Source organism: Ailuropoda melanoleuca, chromosome 4, assembly GCF_002007445.2.
Source record: "Ailuropoda melanoleuca isolate Jingjing chromosome 4, ASM200744v2, whole genome shotgun sequence".
NCBI lineage: Eukaryota > Metazoa > Chordata > Mammalia > Carnivora > Ursidae > Ailuropoda > Ailuropoda melanoleuca.
In genome coordinates, this window is record NC_048221.1 from 50,624,776 (window position 1) to 50,648,897 (window position 24,122).

The 24,122-nt window shown below is 45.3% G+C and overlaps 1 protein-coding gene across 4 annotated transcripts in view; it reads left to right on the plus strand.

Moving 5' to 3' along the window:
• The window catches only part of SLC6A11 (solute carrier family 6 member 11), a 127,583-nt gene that overhangs the window by 53,478 nt on the left and 49,983 nt on the right, over positions 1–24,122 (plus strand). For all 4 annotated transcript variants that reach the window (XM_002929093.4, XM_019809780.2, XM_019809782.2 and 1 more), the window contains exon 6: positions 6,724–6,858. In XM_002929093.4, the coding sequence (XP_002929139.2) occupies positions 6,724–6,858 (135 nt within the window). The remainder of the gene's footprint in view (positions 1–6,723; positions 6,859–24,122) is intronic.

A 24,122-nucleotide genomic window follows, 5' to 3' on the forward strand; every position in this document is an offset into this window, starting at 1 on the left:
ACTCAGAGCCTTTGGCTATAATTTAATCATATTTTATTCTCATTATATTTATTTTTGCATTTACCTTCTAAATTTGTGGTTAGAGGTAATGGTTTTCTGTTTATGGTGGTAATTCAGTTTTTCCATTACATACGTTCATTGAACATAAGAGAGAATGTTGAATTCTAGAAAATATTGAATAAACAGTACAAAGGAATACATGTATATGGCAACCAAAAAAAAAAAAAGAATTGGGAAAATGGTACAAGAGTGATTGAAGCTTGGATTAGTTCGCTTCTGCCTCTTGTAGATGGTAAAATGCCAGCCCAGACAGAGTATGGAACTTGCCCAAGCCGCTTATTATATTGGATCTTCTGACCCTGTGGTTCTGTGTTCTTGCCCCCACACCACCCTGCTTTCCCAAAGGCTTTTGAACAAGGCTCAATTTTCCAATTTATCCCATTATCCTGGAAAACTTAGGGAGGGGCAGACTTTCTGCAACCTTTGTCATGTTCCCAATGATCAGGAAATCTCCCTGCTATGAAATAAATAGCTGTGTCCTGGAAGTAGGGGGAAATGCCCCACAATTCAGTATTGGAATGCAAATGAGCAATTAGAGTCAATTAGAACAGGATACAGCATAATTACCCCCAATTGTGCTAACCTTTATATTTAGGAGGACTTGACCTGCTGAAAGGAAATTAAACAATAGTAAAAAAAACCCTCTTCCTTAACCAAGGGATGTGTTTGGGGCAGGAACCTTATTTCAGGGGCCTCAGAGGTCTGACAGATTAGACTCTCCTTCTTCCACACCCACCTCTCTGGGTCTGAGCCACCCCTGGCAGCAGCCGGGAGCAGCCAGACTTGATGGTACCTTGTCAGTGACTTATTGTGCCCATCACCAAACACTGCATAATTTAGCATAATGCCTGAGCCCTGCCTGGGTTGGCCAGAGAATCCTGTAGCCTCAGGCATCTTGAAAGTGATGATCTTTGCTGTCGAGTACCTTGTACCTGAACTTTCTTGCCCTCTGTATCTAGACTCATCTGTCTTTTGAAGACAAATCTCTTATTTCCTTATTTAGAAACACTCCTCTTAAAATCAGATTCAGGGGCATCTGGGTGGCTCAGTCAGTTAAGCATCTGACTCTTGATTTTGGCTCAGGTTGTGATCTCAGGGTCGTGGGATTCAGCAGGGAGCTTGCTTGAAGATTCTTGCTCTCTCTCCTTCCTCTTGCGCACATGTGTCCATGCTCTCTCTCTCTCAAATAAATAAATCTTCTAAAAAAAATCTGTTTCAATTTTCTGAATCCCGTTTTATATGGACCCAGCATTTCATACGGACAAAGCACACAGTGGTGTTTGGAAGCCCGCAGTCTAACCTCAGGAGCCCAGATCTCAGCCTGCTTATTTGTTCGTCCTTCCACCAAATATTTTTTGAGCATGTTTTATGTACCTTATGTTGTCCTGGGCACTGTGGATACAGCAGGGAAAGTGAAAGACAAAACTCTTCTTTCCTCAAGGAGCTTATGTTTTAGAAATCTGAAGCTTACAAGGCGATAAAACAGCTGAAGGAGAGCCTCTAGAGCTGCCCGGAGGGCACAGGAGTGATGGGGACGCAGGTGGGGTAGGGAGTTGGGGAGGACGTGGCACTTGAGCCCCTCAACAATAGGTGGGCAGATGGCATGGCTTCTAGGTTAAGAGGGTGGGTCCTGAGGTGAGACTGAGGTACAGTTTTTCCCCCTTATTCATGGTTTCGCTTTTTGCCATTTCAGTTCCTCACTGGAAGCAGGTGATCCTCCTTCTGACTTCAGAAGGCCAATAGTAGCCTAATGCTGTGTCACAGTGCCTGAGTTGTTCCCCTCATTTCTCATCACATGGCGTTTTATCATGTCACAGCATCACAAGAAGGATGAGTATAGTACAGTGGGATGTTTGGAAGAAAGAGACCACATTTATGTAACCTTTATTGCTGTATAACATCATAGTTATTCTAGTTTATTCTCAGTTACGGTTTTTCACCTTACTATGCCTAATTTATAAATTAAACTTTGTCATAGGTATGGACATACAGGAAAAAAACATAATGTATAGAACATTCCATATTATCTGTGGTTTCAGGCATCCAGTGGGGGTCTTAGAACACATCCCCCATGGATGGGGGGGGCTGCTGTGCTTTATCGACCCCTCTGGGGCTCGGCTGCCTTATATATAAAGCAGGTGGGAGAATGATATTGCACCTGGAAGGCAGGGTCCCTGACTTGGAGGAGTCCTAGCCTTGTGGGGATTCAGACATGCCCAGAATGAACACCTAGGGCTGGGTGTTACAGATAAAAGGGGGCATGAAAAGATAAGGAGGCCTGAAGGAGGCTGGCACACTCCCCAAGGGTGAAGAACCTGGGACAGCAGAGGACAGAGTGGTTGGGGGAAGGATGGAGACTAGTCAAGTCACACAGCAAACCAGGGCAGAGTCAAGATTTGAGCACAGGGTCATCTGACTCAAAGCCCAACTCTTTGCACTATATCCCACAACCTTAAATGTGAGGCTGGGGAGAGCAGGAAGACACATGCTGGATTCATAGTTTTGAAACCCAGGCTGTCACCTGACTGAGAAGAAAGATGATGAAAGGCCTGGGAGATGGGGCTGAAGAGGGGACGTCACGTCAGAATATAGTTGGAAATCAAGTTGGCAGGACTTGATGCCACCTATTGAATGTGGAAGCAGCGGGGGAAAGAGGGGAGGCAAACTCCAGTTTGAACACCTGGAGGACAGCCTGGAGGACAGTATTCTCAGCCCATTTCCAGACTGTTGGCTAGTGCTACATCTTCCTTGGCTGACTCAGTCTCTCCCATTCCTGCTTATCCTTGGAGACCCAGCTGCAACCCCACTGTCAGAGCCAGAAAGCTGAATCCATCCACAAAGAACCTTCCAACCCATCCCTGTAGCCTCCTTTTCCTGTTTCACACTACTCTAGTGGGTGTCATGATCCCAGGAATGTCATTCAGGCCTGCACATTCAGCAGTTCTTTCTCTGAGCACGAGCTCTGGGTCTTACCACTCTGGGAACAGGGACTAAGGACCTGCAGGACACGATGAATGCATCAATGAAAAATGGGCTAGAGCAAGGGTAGCAGATAGTGGTTTCTTCCCAGCTGATTATGGAGGCTGCCTGGAGTACTGTGTAGGGTCCTGAGACTTAGCTGCATCCAGGCTTACCTGCAGAGAGCGTTGTGATCAATTGGTGATGTCTGCTATGAGCACAGGAGGGTTGTGGCAGCGTGCATGCCATTTATGTGCAATCTCTTAATGACAAGATCTGTATTGTTTGGACAGTCTATGGCTGTTCTCAGGAAAAATCAAAGATGATGTCCAAGTGTCTATTATAGCTGAGTGTTAGAAGGGGCTTTTGGGAGAACTGGAACCAGTGTCAGATACAGGCTGTCCTCGGCATTGCATTTTCAACTTTCATACCATTCTCCACGTGTGTCCATTACATAATGATGCCCCTAAACCACCTTTTGTTCCCTGACTCAAGGCTCTCAAACCTCAGCTCACAAAGGGATTTTTTCTAGCTAACGCCTGCCAGCCAGTGGTTTCGTTTTGGCAGCCTAAGTCATTGTCTGCACTGTGGTCTTTGGGCAGTTCATCTGAATATTTTCTTTCCCTTCTGATTTTGTTTTACAAGTGTGAAAATGAAGGTGTGGTTCTCAGCGGAGGGAGTATCATTCTCTTCGATGTAATGCAGAAGCAGAGTAAGCATTTAGAACTCTAAACAGTGGAATCACTTCAAAAGAATCATTAGCCATTTAATAAGTCATGCCAGTGTGAACCTTGAGGAACAGTCTGCTATGTATGTTGCTGAGGGCATAGTGAGGGCACATTTGGCCAAGTTATAAGTGACCCCTTAATGACACCCTGGTGGCCCAATACACTCAAAACAGACCAGGCGGAGGGACGCCTGGGTGGCTCAGTCAGTTAAGCATCTGCCTTTGGCACAGGCCCTGATCTCGGGGTCCTGGTAACCAGTCCCACATCAGGCTCCCTGCTCAGCGGGGCATCTGCTTCTCCCTCTGCCTGCCACTCCCGCTGCTGTGTTCTCTCTCTTTCTCTGACAAATAAATACATAAAATCTTTTAAAAAACAAACAAACAAACAGACCAGGCAGAGCATAACCAACAAGTTTAGTCACATCAGGGTGGTCCCACACAGCAGGATAAAGTCCTATGATTTTCAGTTCTTCTATTTTACACAGTAACATTCTTTCCCTTAAATTTTATGAGCATTGGGGGTTAAGACAGAAATATCATTATTCAGAGCTTGGGCATTCTGGATAATTAATCTTCTGCCATACCACAGAGACAAAAGTGGAAAGTGTGCAATTAAAAGCAATAGATTTTGGCTTCCCCCCTGACTTTTCATAGACACAAGCTGGTTGGCTAGGGCGTGGGTGTTCATTTTGAAGGAAGAGAATCCAGAATTTATATGAAATGCTGAGGATCCATGATAGATTGTGCCTACCAGGCTAAGGGAAATGGAGAGCATAGCACAGCCAGCTCTCTGGGCAGGAACCATCGACCTTATTAATTGCTGGCCTCTAATTTTTTACTGTTAATATCAGCCACCAGCTCTTGTTCTTACATATCTGACTCGCATTCACCTTTTCTGGATTACATGATATATTACAGTAAGAGATTGTTTGAAATGACTGCATGGTATGTCTGTGGAGCCGACATTTGATCTGGAAGCAGGACGTTGAGGTGGCTGGAGCAGGGCTGTGAGCCGGCTGAGGATGGTGCCGGCATTCTAGGTTTAAGGACAATGTCTGGATGAAATGATCCAGCCCTCCAGATGTGAGCAGGACCCGATGACATCACCCTCTGCTGATTCTTATTTCTTGTGTTTGAGGACTGGGTTTAGATCCCTGCTTTGCCACTTACTAATGAATGACTTACGTCTGCAATTACGTAAAGTACAGCCTCTTACCTTTTAGTTTACAGGTTCAGTGCAGAGAAACGATAGTCATTTTTTTTGTTATTGCTTTGTAGTGTTCCTGTCCCCTTCAGTCCCTCCAATGCACATACAAATATTCTTCAATGAAATAATAGGGAAGTTAACACAAGGATTGCTGTGTGTCATACTGTATTTGGTGTTTCTATTTCAATTTTTCTAAGATGTTAATTTATAGGAAAATAAATAATACAAGGGGAAAAAATCCAAGAGGAAATGCTGTATAAATGTAGCTATTTCTATTGTCATGGGTAAAGTGACAGGCATTTAGTAGGATTTTATTCTCTTCTTCCCTCTGTCCCCATTTCCTAGGTCCTGAACTTCTGCTTATCCTTTATGGGCCAATACCTGGATCACCTCCTTGAAGAAGCCCTTCCTGACTGCCCCTGTATTTAGTTGCTCTTTGTCCCTCCATCCTTTACACTCCTCTGATTATATAATGCATTATCTACTTACCTACCTGTCTGTCTTTTCTACAGTGGGGAAGACTCTTGAAGCAGAAACTTCCATTCAAGACTCATTCTTATTTGTATACTCCAGAGTTTAGCTCAGTGCTTGGTCTGTAGGAGTGTTTTGGGTGTGTGAGTAAGAGAGTGAGTAGGTGGGTGAGTGAGTAAATGAATAAATGCACAAACTGAGTGAAGGACTGGACTGCTGGTAAAAGAAACCCTGGGTTGAAAAAGGTTTCCACTGGAAGAATTAAGACCATAGGTCATAGAGCATAGGTCCTTGCCTGGGGCCAATCTGAATCTCTGAACCAGTTCAAAAGCTGGACACATATCTGTGTCTGTGCACCTTTGGAGGAAGGGCAGAAGGTCTGTAGCTGTCCTCAGATCCTCAGAAGTGTCCGTGGCCCCCAAATGCTGATCTATACAGATGGAACAGGTAGGCCCCACGGAGAGGACATGACCAAGTTATTACACAAGAGAATGTGACAAAGGAGAAAAAATCAGAGCTGGAGGGGACACCGAGTCCTGCGTGGACCTCAGGAGAAAGTGTGGCCCCAGGACAGGAACTCTCAGAGTCCAGAAGGTATTGCTGTTTCCTTGTAAGCAGTTCTTGTATGAAGAAACGCAGGGAAGATTTTGCTTCTTGCACAGAATCTGTGGGCTGGAAGGGCTGCCCTGGTTCATTGGATCCAATCAGCTGCCTCCAGGCACACCAAGCTGAGATGATCCCCGGCACACACTGGGTTTTCCTTGCCCCCAACAGCTTCCCTCCCTGACTCCTCTCCTGCACTTTTCTATCCTATCCTTGGCTGTGAAAACTTGATTTTCATCAAGAGCAGTGTTTTTCAAAAGTGTGGATCGTGGCCCGTTGGTGAATTGTGACCTGAATTTAGAGGGTCATGACCAGCTTTTTTAAAAAAGTGAAATAGAATATGATAGAAAATATTGAGCACATCACACATGGAAGAGTGAGTATTTTGTGAAACATCCTGTTTCAGCCTGATGTGTATGGGATTTTGATATCCTACATATTTCCTTCTGTGGGGTGTGGTCACAAATGACTGAAAAGCACTGATCTCAAGCATCGTTGTAGGCACTCGCTAGATAATCGCTGAAAGACCCAGCCCTTGAAGGGTCAGTGCTGAGAGATTAGGTAAGAGAAGAAGCTGTGTCAGGGGTGCATGATTCGCTGCCCTGGGAAGTCCTTTGCTCCAGGCCAGAAGTTAGGAGTCTGCCACGTGGCCCCCCACTGTCAACCCTCTTGATTCTTTCCTCTCCTCCCTGGGCAGGTGGTATATGTCACTGCGACATTTCCATATGTCATGCTTCTGGTCCTCCTGATCCGAGGGGTCACATTGCCCGGGGCCTCCGAAGGCATCAAGTTCTACCTGTACCCTGACCTCTCCCGGCTCTCCGACCCACAGGTAAGAGCTGCTTGCTTGATGCCCAGTTGCGCACCACCACCGGGAAGCCCTCCACAGGCCTCCGCTGCTAACCAGGGGGGCTCAACAGCTGGCCAGGCACGTGGAAGCCTGTGGACCCCTTCTCACAATAATCATTTTCAATGCATACATTAACATGAACAAAAAACGAATTTGTGACATGGTAGTGTATGTGCTTGTTTATCAGTACATCAAATAGCGAGATCCAGCAATAGGTCTGATCATTTTCATGGTCTCAGAGTAGTGGTGAGCATACATGGTGTTTGGAGATAACAAAGCTGTGATATGGAAGTATCTGGGATTTCTACTGCTAACAATCCGGAGTTTGTTGTCTGCATTCATAGTTGAAGGAGTGCTGAATTTCAGAGGTTAGGAATAAAAACAAACTTTTTCTTCCTGCCTAAGATCACAGATCCCTGCAGCCAAGCATCTCAGCCAGAGGAACTGGGTCTGATTGATTTTCCTTGTGGGTTAGCTCAAGAAAGAAAATAATTGGTGAAAACTGGCTCACTTGTTAGTTTTCTGCAGGAAGGCATTGGCTGTTGGGCATCACGGGTAGTGACTCTTTATACCTAAGCTTCTCTAAGTGGGTAGTGGTGGTGTGCCTGGGGGTACATTAGACAAGAGATGGAAACAAACATCTTGCCAGCCCAGGAGTGCTCAGCCTCATTACTTGTTAGAAGCTCCTAGGAACTTGTGAAATCCCAATTCCCAGAGCACAACCCAGACCAATTAAATTAAACTTTCTGGGGGTGGGTCCTAGGTATCAGTATCTTCTAAAGGCTACCAGGTAATTCCAACGTGGCGGATAATGTGCTCACAGACATTTGATGGATGAGGAGACATCCATTTTTTCTTTTGATTGAAGTATACTTGACATATAATGTTAGATTAGTTTCAGGTGTACAAAATAGTGATTCAGCATTTTTATACATTACCAGGTGATCACCATGATAAATCTAGCTACTGTCCATCACCATACAAAGTTGTTATATATTATTAACTATATTCCATATAGTGTACCTTATATCCCTGTGACTTATTTATTTTGTAACTGGAAGTTTGTACCTCTTAATCCCCTTCCCCTATTTTGCCTACCCACCCCCCAACAACTACCACATTGTTCTCTCTTTCTAGGAGTCTGGTTCTGTTTTGTTTTCTTCTTCTTTTTTTTTTTTTAGATTCCACATGTAAGCGAATTATTTGTCTTTCTCTGTCTGACGTATTTCATTTAGCATAATACCCCAGATCAATCCATGTTGTCACAAATGGCAAGATTTCATTCTTCTTTTATGACTGAATAATATTCCATTGTGTCTAATACCACATCATCTTTATCCATTCATCTATCCATGGACACTTGGGCTTCCTCCACAATTTGGCCGTTGTAAATAATGCCAGGATGAACATAGAAGCACCCATGTTTCTACTAAAACAAACATAGATGGATCATGCATTAGAATGTAGAAAAAATCTGCATTCAGAGAAGATGAGCATGCAAGAAATTCCAAGTGTGCTGTTTGTGGCTTGCAGCCAGCCCCTGTTAGGAGAACTTGGATGGAAAGGTTTGTGGAGAGTAAGCTACTGCAGCTCAGCTGTACCTCATTACACTGAGGAAGGTCCGTGGTGGAGTGGCAGTGTGTACTCATTTCTGTCTCAGTTTGCTGTGCTGTGAGGGGCCCCCAGGGTCAGGGCACTGCCAGGCACCTGAGGCAGCGTCCTGAATTGCAAGCAGAATCCCTAGGAAGAAGAAAATGAGCTCCTGACTGTTGGTCTCACCAACTCCAACCCATGATGGCAAAGGCTTAGTTGGAGAATCAGTTTTGGAGAACCTATTTCCAGAATCACTGGTCTGTGCATTTTTGTTAGATCCACAAATTCTTGACCCAAGGACAGATTTCCTGTTCTTTCCTCTACTCATGGGCTTCCTTATCCTGGTCCCCCAGGTCAGTCAAGAGGTTCTGAGCATCACCTGGAGTTTCCAATCCTACCTGATCATCGGAACACCCTGGAACATGTTAAAAGTACAGTTTCAGGGGGTATAGGATGGCACCTGCACATCTATATTATTAGAAAGCTGCAGTGGAGATTCTGATGATCAGAAAAGTTTGGCCCAGCCAACACCTATGACCATAGAGCCCTAGCTACATGTATACACATGTGCACCACAAACTCACACCCACACACAGAACAGAGGTGAAGCCAGACAGTCCACCATTCACACTGCCTGTCCTCATCATCCCAGTCTCCTGCCATCTCCATCCTCTTAGGCCTTGGCTCCCAGGCCAGTACTTATCTGCAAGGCTGTTCTGTGGAATGGCCACTTGGAGTCATGGCCAGCACATTGGGCCAGCAGTCTGGACCTGGCCTTCCTCTGGCTCTGCTGCTGATCCTGAGTGACCTTGGACAACTTCCTTCTTTCTCCTCTTTCTGAGCCTCAGTTTTCCCACTAATGACATGCAAAGATTGAATTCAGTCAGCAGTTTCAAAGTAGATTCAGAGAATCCTGCATTCTCTGTGAACATGGGTTGGCAAACTGACTTACAGGCCAGATTCAGCCCTCTGCCCTTTTTTTCATAAATAAAGTCTTATTGGAACACAGGCATGTTACTTATTTTTTCACATATTGTTTGTGGCTGCTCAGAGGCATAACTCAGAGACAGTGTTGAATAGCTGAGACAGAAACCATATGACCCCTTATGTCAAGGGTGCCAAGACCCCACACACATTGAGTGATTTATTAGAAGGGCTCAGAGGACTCAGAGTGGTTACACTCTTGAATACGGTTTATTTCCATCATCAGATGAAGTCTGGAGGAATCCATGCATAGGCTTCCCATGGTATTCTGCCAGGAGGAGACACACAGAACATATTCCTTCTTGCAGCATTGAAATGCAGTGGCATGTGGGCACTATTTCTGCCCAGAGGAGATCGCTCAGGACTTGGGTTTTTAATGGGGAAGATTGATTGATTGACTGATTGATTTATAAAGATTTTATTTATTGTCAGAGAGAGAGAGGGAGAACACAAGCAGGGGGAGGAGCAGGCAGAGGCAGAGGGAGAAGCAGGCTCCCTACCGAGCAGGAAGCCCAGTGCGGGGCTTGTCATGACCTGAGCTGAAGGTAGATGCTTAACTGACGGAGCCACCCAGGCGTCCCAATGGGGAAGTTTTATTAAGTGTACAGATACTTTCTGGCCATGTGGTGGATCACACAGTCTCCAGAATTCCAGACTTTCAGAAGGAAAGATGGTGCTCACTGTAAATTGCATTACTTGTACAAATAGTCCAGGCAGGCTGGCACAGCAGAATTCAGTGCCCCAGGCATACAAAACAACTGTGTGACTTTGTACCACAGGGAACCTCTTAGCTAAGTTCCCAGACACCAGTGAAGAGCCATTCCTGCCAGCAGGCCCTTTTGAACAGCAACATCATGCTGACTCTGGTAACTCTTTCCTGTACACCTGCAAAACCTAAAATATTTACTATTTGGCCTTTTCTAGAAAAAGTTATTAACCTTGAGCTGCAGAACCCTCAATGCCTGTAAGGGGAGAGTTGATGGCTTCTGACCTCCACTTGACCCCCCACTCCATCCAGGTTACTCTCTACCTCTGCTGCCACCAGCCTGGCCCAGACACCATGATATCCCACTTGACAGGAGCCTCCTAACTGGTCTTCCAGAAAGGTCTCCTGACCCCTATAGGCCATTCTCATGCAGCAGTGGAGTGACCTTTTTGAAATGTAAATCTGACAGATACCTCTTTGCTTAAATCCGTTCTGGGGTTTCCTGTGATCTTTGGAATAAGATCCAAATGGAAGGGCCTCCAAGGGCTTTCTTGAACTGCCTCCTTTCTACATCCCCCCTTTCTCCCCCTCTCTCAGTTCATTCCAGATACTGGCCTTCTTTCTGCCTTGGGACCTTTGCACATGCTGTTTCTCTGCTGAGGACGCTCCCTCTTTCTTCCCCAGATCCCCCTTCCCCACCTTGCCCCACATCCACTCATACTTTAGGACTTAGTTTAAATATCATGTTTTCAGGCAAGTATTTCCCAGCTGCCAACCATGCACCCCCTGGGATTACATATTTTCCAAAGCACTTACCATATTTGCAGTGAAATATTTATATATATACATACATATATGTATGTATTACATGTATGATTCACTTAATGCCCATGCGTTTGCTTAGTAGATATTTACTAAGTGCCTACTCTGTATCAGAGATTATTATAGGTGTCAGGGATAGTAGTAGACAGTGGACAAAACAATGACACCTTCCCCCATGCTAGTCAAGGAAGAAGACAGAAAACAAAATAAAAATAAAATATGCAGTCCATTAAGTGGCGACAAAACCCATGGAGACCAAGTATCGAGTGACAAAGGCAGGGCTTGAGAAATGGCTGCAGTTTCCAGCATGGTCACTAGGAAGGGCCTCCCAGAGAAGACAGCTTGGAAGCAAGGGCTGTCTCTGCCTTGTCCACCACTATGTCTGTAGTCCCTAGCTAGCTCAGTGCCTGGTACATAATAGGTGCTCGGTAAGTTTTTCCTGAATGAATATGAGCCAAAGCTATTTTGACTTTTGAAGAAAGGTTCTATTGCTTTAGCTAAAATGTTTTTGATCTTCCATCAGTGATGGCAAGGAAATGTGTATGTGTGTGTGCCCCCAAAGCAACAGTGAGAGTTAATTGTCTGGGGCAGAGGTAAGGATAATGACTGCAAGACGGAAGGGTAAACAAAACTCCATGTAGCTGGTGTTTTTTTGGAAGCTGGGGTGTGTTGCAGGAAGGGCCCAACATGGTTGAAAAGGGAGGTGGGAGGAGCCCTGACCTGCTTTCTCTCTGCTCCAGGGGGCTGAAAGGCTGGTGATGGGGTGTATAGTAATCCTGATTCTGTGGAGGGGTCTTGACAACTCTTCAGACTTCAGAGGCTAGCATGTCACACAGATTTATCTCAATGTGCAGTGGAAAGGCAGCCTGTGAGTGGGTCAATAGAATCACAGTGCCCCAGGTAGAGTGTCCACTCACTACAGAGATCCAGGTCAGAGAGGCTGAGCTACTTGCCTATGGCCGCACAGCAGCTCAGTGGCCCAACTAGGACTTAGAGCCCAGGGTTCCCGGGTTTTGGGCAAGAGAATACTGAATGAAGGAAGGAAGAATACTGATGTCTGAAGAAGAAAACAACAGATCCACATCCCCCAGTTCCAAGCATTCCCATTTGTGCACGCCCCAGGCCATGAACCATCAGGAAAGCCCTGGTTTCAATTCCTGTTCTCCCATCACTGGTGGTGTGGCCTCTAGCAAGTCTCCTCCACTGTCTGGGGCCAAGTCCCCTCTTCCCTAGAATGAGGCTTACAGGTTGTAGTTCCTGCCCCATCAGATGACTGTGAAGGTGAAGTACAATGACCCAGTCAGTGGAGGAATGTTTTTTTCTTTTTATAGTTAAGTATTTGTTTTCATGTGCATTAGAAAAAAAAAACACCTGGGACATCAACCACATCAAAACCATGACTTCATAGTTATTATTGCTAGAATGAAACTGTATCTATGTACATTTACACACACACACATATATACACACACACACACACCTGTATGGGATAAGGAGCGAGGTTAATTTACAAGCAGGTATTCAGTATATACTAGAATTGAACATGGACTTGGCAAAAATAGTACCCGGGGAAGATGGTGGGCTGAAGGTTGGGACAGAGCCAGGGCTGGAGAATCATCCTGCAGTAGTGTTAGGACATCAGGTAGCCACATGGTCCTGCTCAAAACAACTGAGGCATGGCTCTCAAAATTAGAGAAAGTAGGTCAGGAGAGGCTTCAGCTGGAAATACTTAATCAGGAGATCAGAAAAAGGCTCAGTCTCTTGGTAGTTTTCTGTTTTGATCAAGTCCAGATGTGTTTGTTTTTCTGAGTAATGATCCTGGCTTAGTTTCCCATTTGCACTTCGGACTGTACCAGGAAGAAAAGTTCCCAGAAAGGCCTGGTGGTTTGGCTTGTCCAGGAGTGTGAACACCCTTGTTTCTTGGGAATGATCTAGAAGTTGCAGTTGCTTCAGGCTTTCCTGCAGCTATCAGGGATTAAAGGGTTGATGCTGGAGTTATGAAAACGTCTCTTGTGGGTAAACAAATGGGAAGGAGATGGGATGGTGGAGGTGAGCCCCAGGGACTGGGGCTGCTTAGAGGTGCAGCTGCCGGACGCTTTCAGGTGTCTGGCCTTAGAGCCCCATGGGTTCCCTGAGCTGCTTTAGCCATTCCCAGAAGTGTGTGTGGTGGGGGGTGGTCTTAGGTGGACTGAGAGCTAGCAGGGGTGAAATGAGCATTTCCTGGGAGTCCTCCCTAGGCTGCCAGCTCCATGAGGACAGGGATCATGATGGTCCTCTGTACTACTCACCTGTCACAAGATCCCAGCAAAGCTGTTCCTCAGTTTATCCCACTGACATTTGCCTCATGTTTACCTATGCCACAAATTCAGTACATAGAATGAATAAGAGCTCCCCCCACCCTCGTCCCCAAGGAGTCCACAGTCTGGCAGAAGAGGGTAGAGCCTCACCAGTCCTTGACTGGGTGGGTTTCCCTCCCTAAAGGAGGAAGGGGTTTGGAGGAGATCAGAGCTTCTCATCCTTCCTTTGGTCTGTTGAGAAGAACATGCACCTTGTTCTTGGTGACAGTCCTCGTGCCAAAGCATGTGAATAAGTCATGCCTTTTACACACCATGCCATCACTTTCCCTCTTTTGCTTCCCAGGGGCTTACGTGGTCGGGGCTTTCACGGGAGGCTGCTAGCTGATGCTCCAGGCACTTCCACCACTCGCCTTCTCTGGCCTGTAGCCGGCAGGGCCAGCCCTGTCCAAGCACTCCAGTAATAGCTGTGGAGCTTGCATGTTACCACTGAAGCTTTACTTCTCTGGAAACATGTTCGGGGCTTTGTGAATGTTGGCTGCCTGTGCAGGTTAGCCAGGTAGGACAGGCAGTGACCCACGGAAGAGAAACAACACTTGGGGTGCCTTCTGCCCCATAGGATACTCTTGATCCCTGCAGCCCACATCCTGGCCAGAGTGACAAGGAGGTGGGGCCCTTCCATGATCCAGGATCTCCATGAATTGCAGCCCTGGCCTCCAGCTGCCCATCCCTGCTGCTTCCAAGGGGTTCAGGGTTTGTGGTGTCATTTACATTTCTAAAGGAACACAGGGCTCCTGACTGGTGCAGTGCTCCAGACCTCAGCTCCCTGGGGCCTTAGACAAGGGAAAAATCCTTTCAAGGGGTGCCTCTGGCCCCTCTGGGCTTGTGTGGCTTTCTGCATGAAGACTGATGAAGTGTTGATCTGGACAGGCAGATGCATTCACAGTGGCCTCCTCCTTCTGTCTCCCTAGCCATTGAGGCAAGAGAACTCTAGAAAGCATGTAAAGAGAGCTCAGCTGTGGGAAGTCTGGAAACCAAGAACACCTCCCTCACTATGAGGTCTAGAGAGAGTGTCATGGAAGTTGTTTTAAGGTCTAAAAGGCTGTGCACCTTACTGTTGTAGTCTCCGTGAGAGCTTCCTGACCACCTTGTTTAAAATACACTCTCCTTTACTCCCACCCTGCTCATCCTGTCCACCCCCCACCTTTGATTTTTGCCATGACACCTGCCAACATCTAAGACACCTTTCATTTTGTGTCACCATCCCCCCCTCACTAGAATGTTAGCTCCAGGAGAGCACAGGATGAATCTGTTACATTCACTGTTAGCTCTCCCACCCCTGGAAACAGTGCCTGCCAACATTAATAGCTCAGTCAATACTTTTTGGAAGGAAGGGAGGAAGGATGGAAGGAAAGAATTGAAGGAAGGAAGGAAGGACTTAAAGGAAGGAAGGCAGGAAGGAAAGAAGGAGGTATGGACAGTTTTAGGAGGAGCCTATGTGACTCTGTGTTACGGTGACCTAGCATGTACTGCAGTGCTGGGTAAGCTCTCCAGGGACAGGATTTGTAGTGCAGTGGAATCTGGTTTCCAGGAAAGGAAATTTGAGTCTCTCTATTGCCGTTGACACAGCTTGGTGTCCTTCAGGCTATCCCTTTACCTTTCGGGACTCGGGGTTCTCACCTGTTCATTGGGCGAAGAATACCCACCACACAGGGTTCCTGTGAAGTAAGTATGCACATGAATGCAAAAGCACTTCTAGTTCCCATGTCCGGTGCCCAGCCCAGGATCCGGCACACAGTAGGACTCTGGGAACACCAGCAGCATTCTTCATTTGCCTCTATGTCACTGGCTTTGGGCAGGATGAGTCGGAGCCCCACAGCCCAAGGGGGAGGCTTTGAACTCGGAACCGAGAGCCTTTATTATGAATCCAGTAAATTAAATTTCTCATCAAGAACTTGAAGCGACCCAGCAGCTTGCCTTCTTTGTCCTCTGGCAATTTGCATTCCTTGGTCTCTTATAACTTTCTAAACATCTATTTGTCTTCACTGTCAACCCTGTGTTCTTTCTGAAGTGTGAAGTGCTTCCACTCCATTTTTTCCCCCTCAAATTTTTATTTTCTGTCTTTTCAGTCTTTGGGGAATGGAGGGGCTCTTGCAGGAAATCACATTTTCCTTGCCCCAGATTCCTGCCACTCTCACTCTTCATTGTGTTTCAAGTGTGTGTTTTCAGGGCAAGAACAGAAAGGCCTGTCACAGATCCAGATCGCAGGGTCTGCTTTCCCAGGGTGTGCACACGTTCCCCCAGTCAGTCTCTTCTATGGAGGGAACTGGAGCCTGCGGTGAAGGTGTCCAAGTTCTGGAGGTGGGGTAGAAGGATGTTCAAACAGTGAGAGCATCTCAGAACACTAGAAATCCACTCCACCTGCCCATCCCACGAGGACAAATCAGATAAAACAAGACCGTTTAAAATCCTACCTGATGAACCTTATGGATGTGCCCATGGAATTGCTGCCACCTGGTGGCAGTGTACTCTTGTTCCAAATGGATCCGAGGAAAAATGGGCCTCTTGGCTGCTGGACTTTGAAACCATAATGTAAATAACAACATTGACTTACAGATACGTTTTGGAAAATATTGCAAACCTCACTGAACATGAGGGCTATTCCCTGAGACTGAAAATCAATCAAGGTTTCCTTTTGGTATATTTGATTCTAGGTTAAGGTCACTGTTCTAGCAGCATTCATTTATTGTCTCCTCAGTACCAGGCACTGGGGATACAGAGTCAGATGACATATGATTCTTGTCTTCAAAAAGATGACAGTCTCTTGGGAGACACACATAATTAAGCCAGCGATAATAGCTGTGAAGAGAGTTACTGGGTTTGGAATTCACCTGACACAGGTGTGTTCTTTCCAGTCACCACGTGAACTCAAGAATTAGAGACACATTGCTGATCTAACTTGCACACTGAAAGAAAGATAGTGAGCATTTCCTCTTTTCTTGACTGCTTGAAATTCCTTAAGAGTTGCTAGTCTGTGGAATCCGAATTCTGATATACTCCACAGAGATTCTGTGCCTCTCTGGGGCTCCTCATTAAACTCTTTCAGCCACAGGTTTACTCAAGGGGAGGTTTTGTGAATTTTAGTTCTGAGCTCTTTCAGCAGCCCCTTATTAATCTATAGTCTCCGTGGTTGAAGAATTGCTTGGGTACATATAAGAGTAGTGACACTAGTTATTGTTTCTTGAAGGCTGATTCCCTGACAGGTACTGTGCTTCACAAACTTGTCATTTAATTTATCCTATCACTGAATCAGCACATACTTAATGAAAATTATTATTTTCTAGACCCAGGCACTAAGTTCTATATGTAAGTACTTTAAATTTTTATGACCTATTACCCTAAAAAAGGTTCTCTCTTATAGGTCATGAGAATTTTAAAACATTTGTCCTAGAGGTTTTTCAGATGAGGGAACTGAGGCTCCAAGAGGTTAAAGCCCTTGCCTTCTGCTGGCAGAGATAGCACTTGAACCCAGGTGACTCTGACTTGGTCATGTAAAGATGCAATCCTGAAACCATTTGTCCTATCTGATTTTTCTGGCCTTGCTCTTACTTGTAGCCCTGGGCTGCCAATCCTGGCTCTGGCATCTTTGAGCATCCCATACTTATATGACTACTTTGCAAGACTCCTAGAATCTAGTAGCACCAAGTGGGTTTAGTCCCCACCCAGTGCAGGAATCCCCTCTGTAGCAACCTGATCAGTTTCTGATTGGCCCCACCTACAAGGAAACCTTTCACTTCCACTTTAGAACAACTGTCCAGCTCACCTGGTTCCCAATGTTGAGACATTCATTCATTCTTTGATTTGCTTGTTCTCTCTTGATCCATCTGCCCCAATTTGTGCCCCACTTTGAGAGTATCTAACAGGGTTGAACATATTAATTTAAGTGCAGCTCAGACAACTGAGACACAAACCAGCCTCCTCTAGGCTAATAGGATAGCCTTCAGGGCGGGCTCCCTGCCCCTTACCAGTATTCCCTTCCTCACCCTGCGGACTGAGGGAGCTTGAAAAAGGAATCCTGGATTATGTAACTTCTGGCATTGTTATTTAAGTGTGTTGTGCTTTAATTCCTTGAATGTGTTTATAATAGCTACTTTAAAGTCTTTGTTAAATGTCACATCTTATTATTAATTATTAATATATAATTATAATTGTTAAATGTCAATCATATTTTCCTGTTTTTGTGCATGCCTGGTAGTTTTTGATTGAATACTATGGACTATAGTTGAATATTGTGGATACTATATTGTATCTGGATTCTGTTATCTTCCTCTGAAGAGTGTTGGTTTTTATTTGAATAGGTATTTCAATTACTGGCTGACATCTTAAACTTATGTAGACTCAACTTCATGTTTTCTTACTGCAGATATATGGAAATCCCAAGCTGTTTCTTAAGACCCTCTAACTTAATAGGACTCAGTAGGACTTAGATTCTAAGCTCTGTGTCCTCTGTAGGGCTTGTCAGGGCTCTACTTTAGGCTTTGTTAGGATGGATCCAAAATAGTTCTGTTTAGTTCTGACTCTAGAGCAGTGGTTTTCAACCAGGGAAATTCTCCTTCCTGGGAGACATTTGGCAATGTTTGGAAACAGTGTTAATTTTCTCTGCTGTTGGTGCTACTGGCATCTAGTGAGAAGAGGCCAGGGTTGCTGCTAAACATCAGCCATTGCACAGGACAACCACTACAACAAAGAATTATGGGGCTCAAAAGATCAGTAACGCCATGGTGGAGAAACCTTGCCTGGAGGCAAGGTTCTTGCTCCTAAGTGGAAGTTGTTCTGTGTCTCAGCCAAGTGCCAAGGCTGAGTACTTGGTGTTGGCCAGATCTGTCCACTCTTGTAGGCAGGATCTCTAGTCTCCCAGCCCTGCTCTTCCTAACTCCCCCACCCCACCCTGTCCAACTTCTAGTGTCTCTCAATCCACTCTCAACCCCTAGTAGCACTACCTGGCCTTGGAAGGGGTCACCCTGGACGTTTATAGCTCAGCTGTCAGCCACAGGAGACCTCCACATGGACATCTGGGGCCCTGCTCTGTACAGATTCCCTTCTGGTGCCCCACACTATAGATTATAACTGTTTCAGCTGTTCCACACTCTGGCCCTGCCTCCTTGGCCCAAGGAGACTGTGTTCTACTCGGATTCTAGCCCTCTGTGCTTTGGTCAAGAAAATGTTCCCAGGTGGAGTGCTGGGCAAAACCCCCTTGGAAGTTCCCATCTCTTAGGAATAGCAGTCTTGGCCTGCATGTTATCCAATGCCTGAAATGGTTGCCTCCTCTATTTTGTCCGCTTTGATGGTTGCTTATGGAGGAGGGCTAGTCTGATACCAGTCACTCAGTCATGGCCAGAAGCACAGGTCTGACTCTCCTGCTTCCTGCCTTCCCCGCCCCGCCCCCCCCCACCCCCGCAGCTTCCCTTTGCACTAGGATTAACATCCAAGCTGCTCACCATGGCCCTCTGTGGCCTTGTTCCATGTCCCACATGGCCTTGGGCGTTTTAAGCTCTTTCCTACCACAGACCCTGCCTATCTGGATCACTGTTCTCTCAGATATTCCCATGGCCTGTTCCTTCCTGCCCTGCAAATCTCAGCTCCAAAGTCAGGTTACCTCTGGCCACCTGAGCTCAAACACCCCCACTAAACCCCATGACTTTCACCAAACCCCTGTTTTCTTTTATTCACTGGGCTGATGGCTATCTGAAACAGTTGATGTGTTCACCGTAAACCTCCCCCTGTTAGATATAGCTCCATGTAAGCAGAGAACTTTGTGCACTGTGGATTCCCCCCAGCACCTGTTGCACAGCCTGGCACATGTTAGACCCCCCAGTCAATACTGAATAGGTGGGTAGGTGGATGTCAAATGGTGGCTCAGATAAAGGACTGCACACGGTCAGGAAAACAAAATTATTCCCAATTACACATCCTTTGGAGACTTTATGAAACATATAGCCTTTGATTGGATCCTTGAAGGATTGGGAGAAGGCTATTTGGAGATAAGCTAAGACCAGAAGTAGGAAAGTCTGCCTGTATGAAGGGAATGGTCAGTAGCTCAGTGTGGCTGTAGGACAGGTTTTGTTACAGGGAATCATAAGAAAAGATTGAGACAGCAGACTGAGGCCCCTTCACCGGGAACCTTGGGTGCCAAGTGCCAAGCCCAAAGAGTTTAGGACTTCATTCACCAGCCAGGAGGGAGCTGTTGAAAGTTTCTGGGCAAGAGGCTGATTGGCATGTACAAAGCTATAACTTCAGAAGATTGCTTAGACAGGAGGGGCTCAGTAGACCTTGGCAGCAGAATTTTAGACTCAGAGGAGCTGTGTTTGAATGCCTGCCTCCCACTCACCTCATTGTGTGACCTTGAGCAGGCACTTACCCTCTCTGAGCCTCAGTTTCCTCTCTTGTAAGCCTCAACATCCAATCTTTTACTTATCTTCCCCCCTTGTAAACATGGTAAGAGTAAATGAATTTAGGGGCAGAAAAAGAGAAAGAAAATAGAGGGAGTTTGGAGGTGAGGAAAGAAGTGGACACGTGTCAAATGACCTTGATTTTGGAATGGGGGGACAGAGTAAAGCAAGAAGGAAGTCTGTCTGCCAAGTACAGTGGGAGCTTTGCAAGGGGTAGGGGACAAGAAAAGTGGCCCTCCATTTGTGACTTCATGGGTTTATGGGCAGATGTGGTTGGAGTCAGTGCCATTGTTTGAATTTGTCTGGCTACTTCCAGAAGCCCAAGAGGTGCTGCAGAGAAAAGAGACATGGGGCTCGTTTCAAAGAGATGTCAGCAAACACTGAAGAGGCAACTGCTGTCTGCCAGGTCTGACCATGTACTGGGAGTCTGAGGGGTGAGCTGGGCAGTGCTGTTGTTCTTGAGGATTTTGCATTCTCATAGGGAGAGAGAGATGTCACCAGGAGTGGCCACAGTGGGGGCCGGGGGGGGCCATGGACGGTCATGAACCCAGCTGTACCAGCACAGGAGAGGAGTGACCATGAGCCTGTCTCCAGGGATTCTTAGGTTGTCTTTTGTTTTGTTTAGAATCCCAGCCTTATGTTTATTCATCCAGCAAGTATTATTGAGCACCTACTGCATACCAGGCATTGTGCTGGCTAGGACTTCGCTTTTTAAATTAATCATCAGAAATGTGCAAATTATCTACTCTCACCAGACATTTGCTGGGCTCTGTGGAATGGGGTGGAGTATGTGGATGAGTGATGTTTTCTAGGACAGGAGTTTTTAATTGGGGAGGGGTTTTGGCCCCCGTCCCCCACAGTTGGGCATAAAATTTTGTGCACTAAGCACAAATAATAATGATCTTTCTAAAAGCAGTTTTAGTTTTACAAAAAAATTGATCAGATACCACAGAGAATTTCCATATGCCTCCTCATCCCTGTTCTGGTTTCCCCTATTGTTTACATCTTATATTAGTGTGGTGCATTTGTTACAATTGAGGAGACAATCTTGAGATATTGTTATTAACCAGTTTACATTCAGGTTCATTCTTTGTGTTGTTCACTCTGTGGGTTTTGAAAAGTGCATAATGTGTCTACCATGTCTCTACCATTACAGTATCATATAGAATAGCTTCACGGCCCTAAACATCCCCTGTGCTCCACCTCTTCATTCTTCCTTTCTTCCCTGAACCTCTGGCAACCACTGATCTTTTTACTGTCTCCATAGTTTTGCCTTTTCCAGAATGTCATACAGCATGTAGCCTTTTCAGATTGGCCTCTTGCATCTAGTAATAAGCATTTTAGGTTTATGCATGTCTTTTTGTGCCTTGACATCTCATTTCTCTTTATCCCTGAATAATAGTCCATCGGCAAGATGTACCATATTTGTTTATTCTTTCATTTATTGATGGATGTCCTGGATACTTACAAGTTGGGCAATTATGAATAAAGCTGCTAGAAACATTTGTGTACAGATATCTCATTAAGCATGTCTTTCTGTAAAGGAGTCCGGCCACTCTCAACAATCGAGATCCCTGTTCTTGAGTTTTGACCAGAGCTCTTATATAATGTGGGGGTTACCATCAGATTGCTTGGATTTAAAGAATGGCTCATCACTTACTAATTATAACCCTGGGAAGATTACTTAGCTCTCTGTGCCTTGGTTGTGTTTTTTTTTTAATCCGTAACAAGGGTTGTTTTGAGGATTAAATGAGACAGTCCTCATTCATGATGTGCGTTGCATCATGGCCAGTACATAGTAAATGCTCAATGAATGTTGGCTCTTATTTTCTTTAAGAGATGAATGTGTGTTTGATTTTATTTTCTTGACCAACACTTTAGGGGTTTTTTTTTTGCAGGTCTGTTCAGCATAAACTGATTTAACCTTCTCCTGTTCTCATAGAGTTTGCTTTTAAAACCCTGTGGTAAACAGGTATAGCAAAAAAGAGAAGATACACATATTAATGGAAGCTGCTATTATGCTAGGTATGGTGGCAGAGTTAACTGACATTTTAAGGCAATGGTCCTAAAACCATACTGCTCAAAGTATGGTCCTCAGACCACCAGCAGCATCAACCTTATTTGTCAGCTTGTTGAAAATGCAGTTTCAGGCTCCATCCCAAACCTGTTCATCAGCGTCTGCATTTTAGCAACATCTGTCTCTTGTTTGTATACATATGGAAGTTTGAGGAGCACTGGTCTGAGAGAGTGTGCAGGGCAGGCTGAGACCTGTCAGACAAGCAGTGTGGGCTGTGTTCAGAGGAAGGAGTGGGGCTGGGACTGAGTGTTGGGGCCACCCACCTGCCCTCACTCACACTCCAGAGCAGAGGGTGGGAGAGATCACCCCAGGAATTCCTGCAAAGATGGGGGGGCTATCTTTCAGGAATCATTTGGGAAGAGAATGGATCCCTTCAGGTATTGCCCACCCTTTAGAACTATGCTGTCCATTATGGTAGCCACAAGCCATATCTCACTATTTAAATTTAAAGTAATTAAAATTAAATAAAAGTTAAAGTTCAGTTTCCTCAGTTTCATTAGGCAAATTTCAGATGCTCAATAGCCACATGTGGCTAGAAGCTACCATACTGCATAGAGCAGTTTTAGAACATTCTATAATTGCAGAAAATTCTATTGGACAATAGTGCTCTAGATGGAAAATGGCCCAGGAAAGAGGAATTGGGGGGGGTGTGGTCTGGAAACTGAAACTCAAATTTCTCCAGGCACTTGGAAGTGGAGTGGTGACTCCTGGCTCTTTGAAGGAATGCTGTCAGTATTGTGGGGTTCCTTCCTGTACCCCATAGGGGCCAGGTTATTTCTATAAGAGTTCAGAGAATGCCCATTGAAGAACCAGGACTGGAGCTGTGGCCACAGTTGTCTCGGGTGGTCCTGAGAAGGTGGTGATAGCTGCTCATGCAGCAGTTCTAGGCTGAGAAGAAAGGTCTTCCCCAGAGCACAGTGAAAAGAGAGAAGATGCCAAGTTCATCAGAGTGGCTGTTGACTAGCCTCATCCTTTTTCTGAATAAGAAAATGCCATGAGATATAAAATTCCCTCCAAATTCCACATCCCTCCCCATCCTTGTTATGGTTATTTACTACTTTTTTAAATACTGCCTTGTTATTTTCTAGAGTTGATACTTGGATTTTACAGTATGTTTACCCATTTCTTTGCTTCCTATTACTTTCACTCCTTTCTACTGGATTACATTTCCTTCATATTGAAGTACATGCTTTAATAGTTCTTTGAGCAAGCCCCATGGGAACTAGCTCTCATGGTCTGTTCATGTCTGGACAGATATTTATTTCACTGTCACTCTTGACTGGTAGTTTAGCTGGGTATAGAATTCTAGGCTGGTAATGCTAAAGTTGCAGTTTAAGCTTGCGTACCCACTTTACAGGAGCCAGTGTGCTCATACCCATAGCCAGAAGTTCCATGTTGAGTCCTGGGCTAAGAGGTAGAATTTTCTAACATCTCATTCATCATAGGATAGTCCTTTTCCAGCTCCTTGCCTTTTGCAGTAAGCCCACTCAGCTTTTGGTCATGCTCAGGGGTTGTAATCTTAATTCTATCCCTGAAAAGGAATTTCAACCTCAGACTTCTCTCTGGTTGGATATCCCCATGGGTTGCTGAGTGTATTTCTCCTCTTCTCTTTCAGCTTGTCTTCTCTCATTCTGGTATCTCGGAGAATTGTCTATCTTCTTTTCAAGCTACTCTGTGATTTAAAATGGCTATGACATTTTATAATTACGTGTTTTCTGTATCTCTTATAAAAATATGTTTAACTCTCAGTATTTGCTTCCCTTTGTCTGCTAGTCTTCAATGTGACATACTGAGTGTTCAGGTAGCACATTAAGGGAATTGGCCCTTAGTCATTCATGCTTAACTTAGCAGCTCAGTCTTATTCGTAAAGTCATATGTTTGTGGTGATTTCATATTTCATACTACCCACTGAATATATTTTCTGACAATAAATCTGCTTCCAGCACATACAGTAAGATCATATTCATCAAGATTCAAAAAAGCCCATGGAGCCCATTTATTTGCTATTTTAACAAGTTTGAAAGTCAATATCTAGGCTTGTTTTCTTCTTTTGTGGATGAGTAGCTAAGTCCCTGAGAGAGGACATGACTTAACCCAAGTCCTCAGCTCGTGGAGAACTGGACTGGCATGCAGAACCTACAGTCGAAACACCTGTCATATTTCTACCCCTTTGAGCTTGTTTTCCCATCTGTGAAGTTAAGAGGTTAGACTAGACATGGAATCAGCTCCCAACTGCCTAGTTTTGTGACATTGGGCAGACCATTTAACCTGTCTGGGCTTCTATCCTAATAAGCCCTACCCTCTGTACCTTGGATACTGTC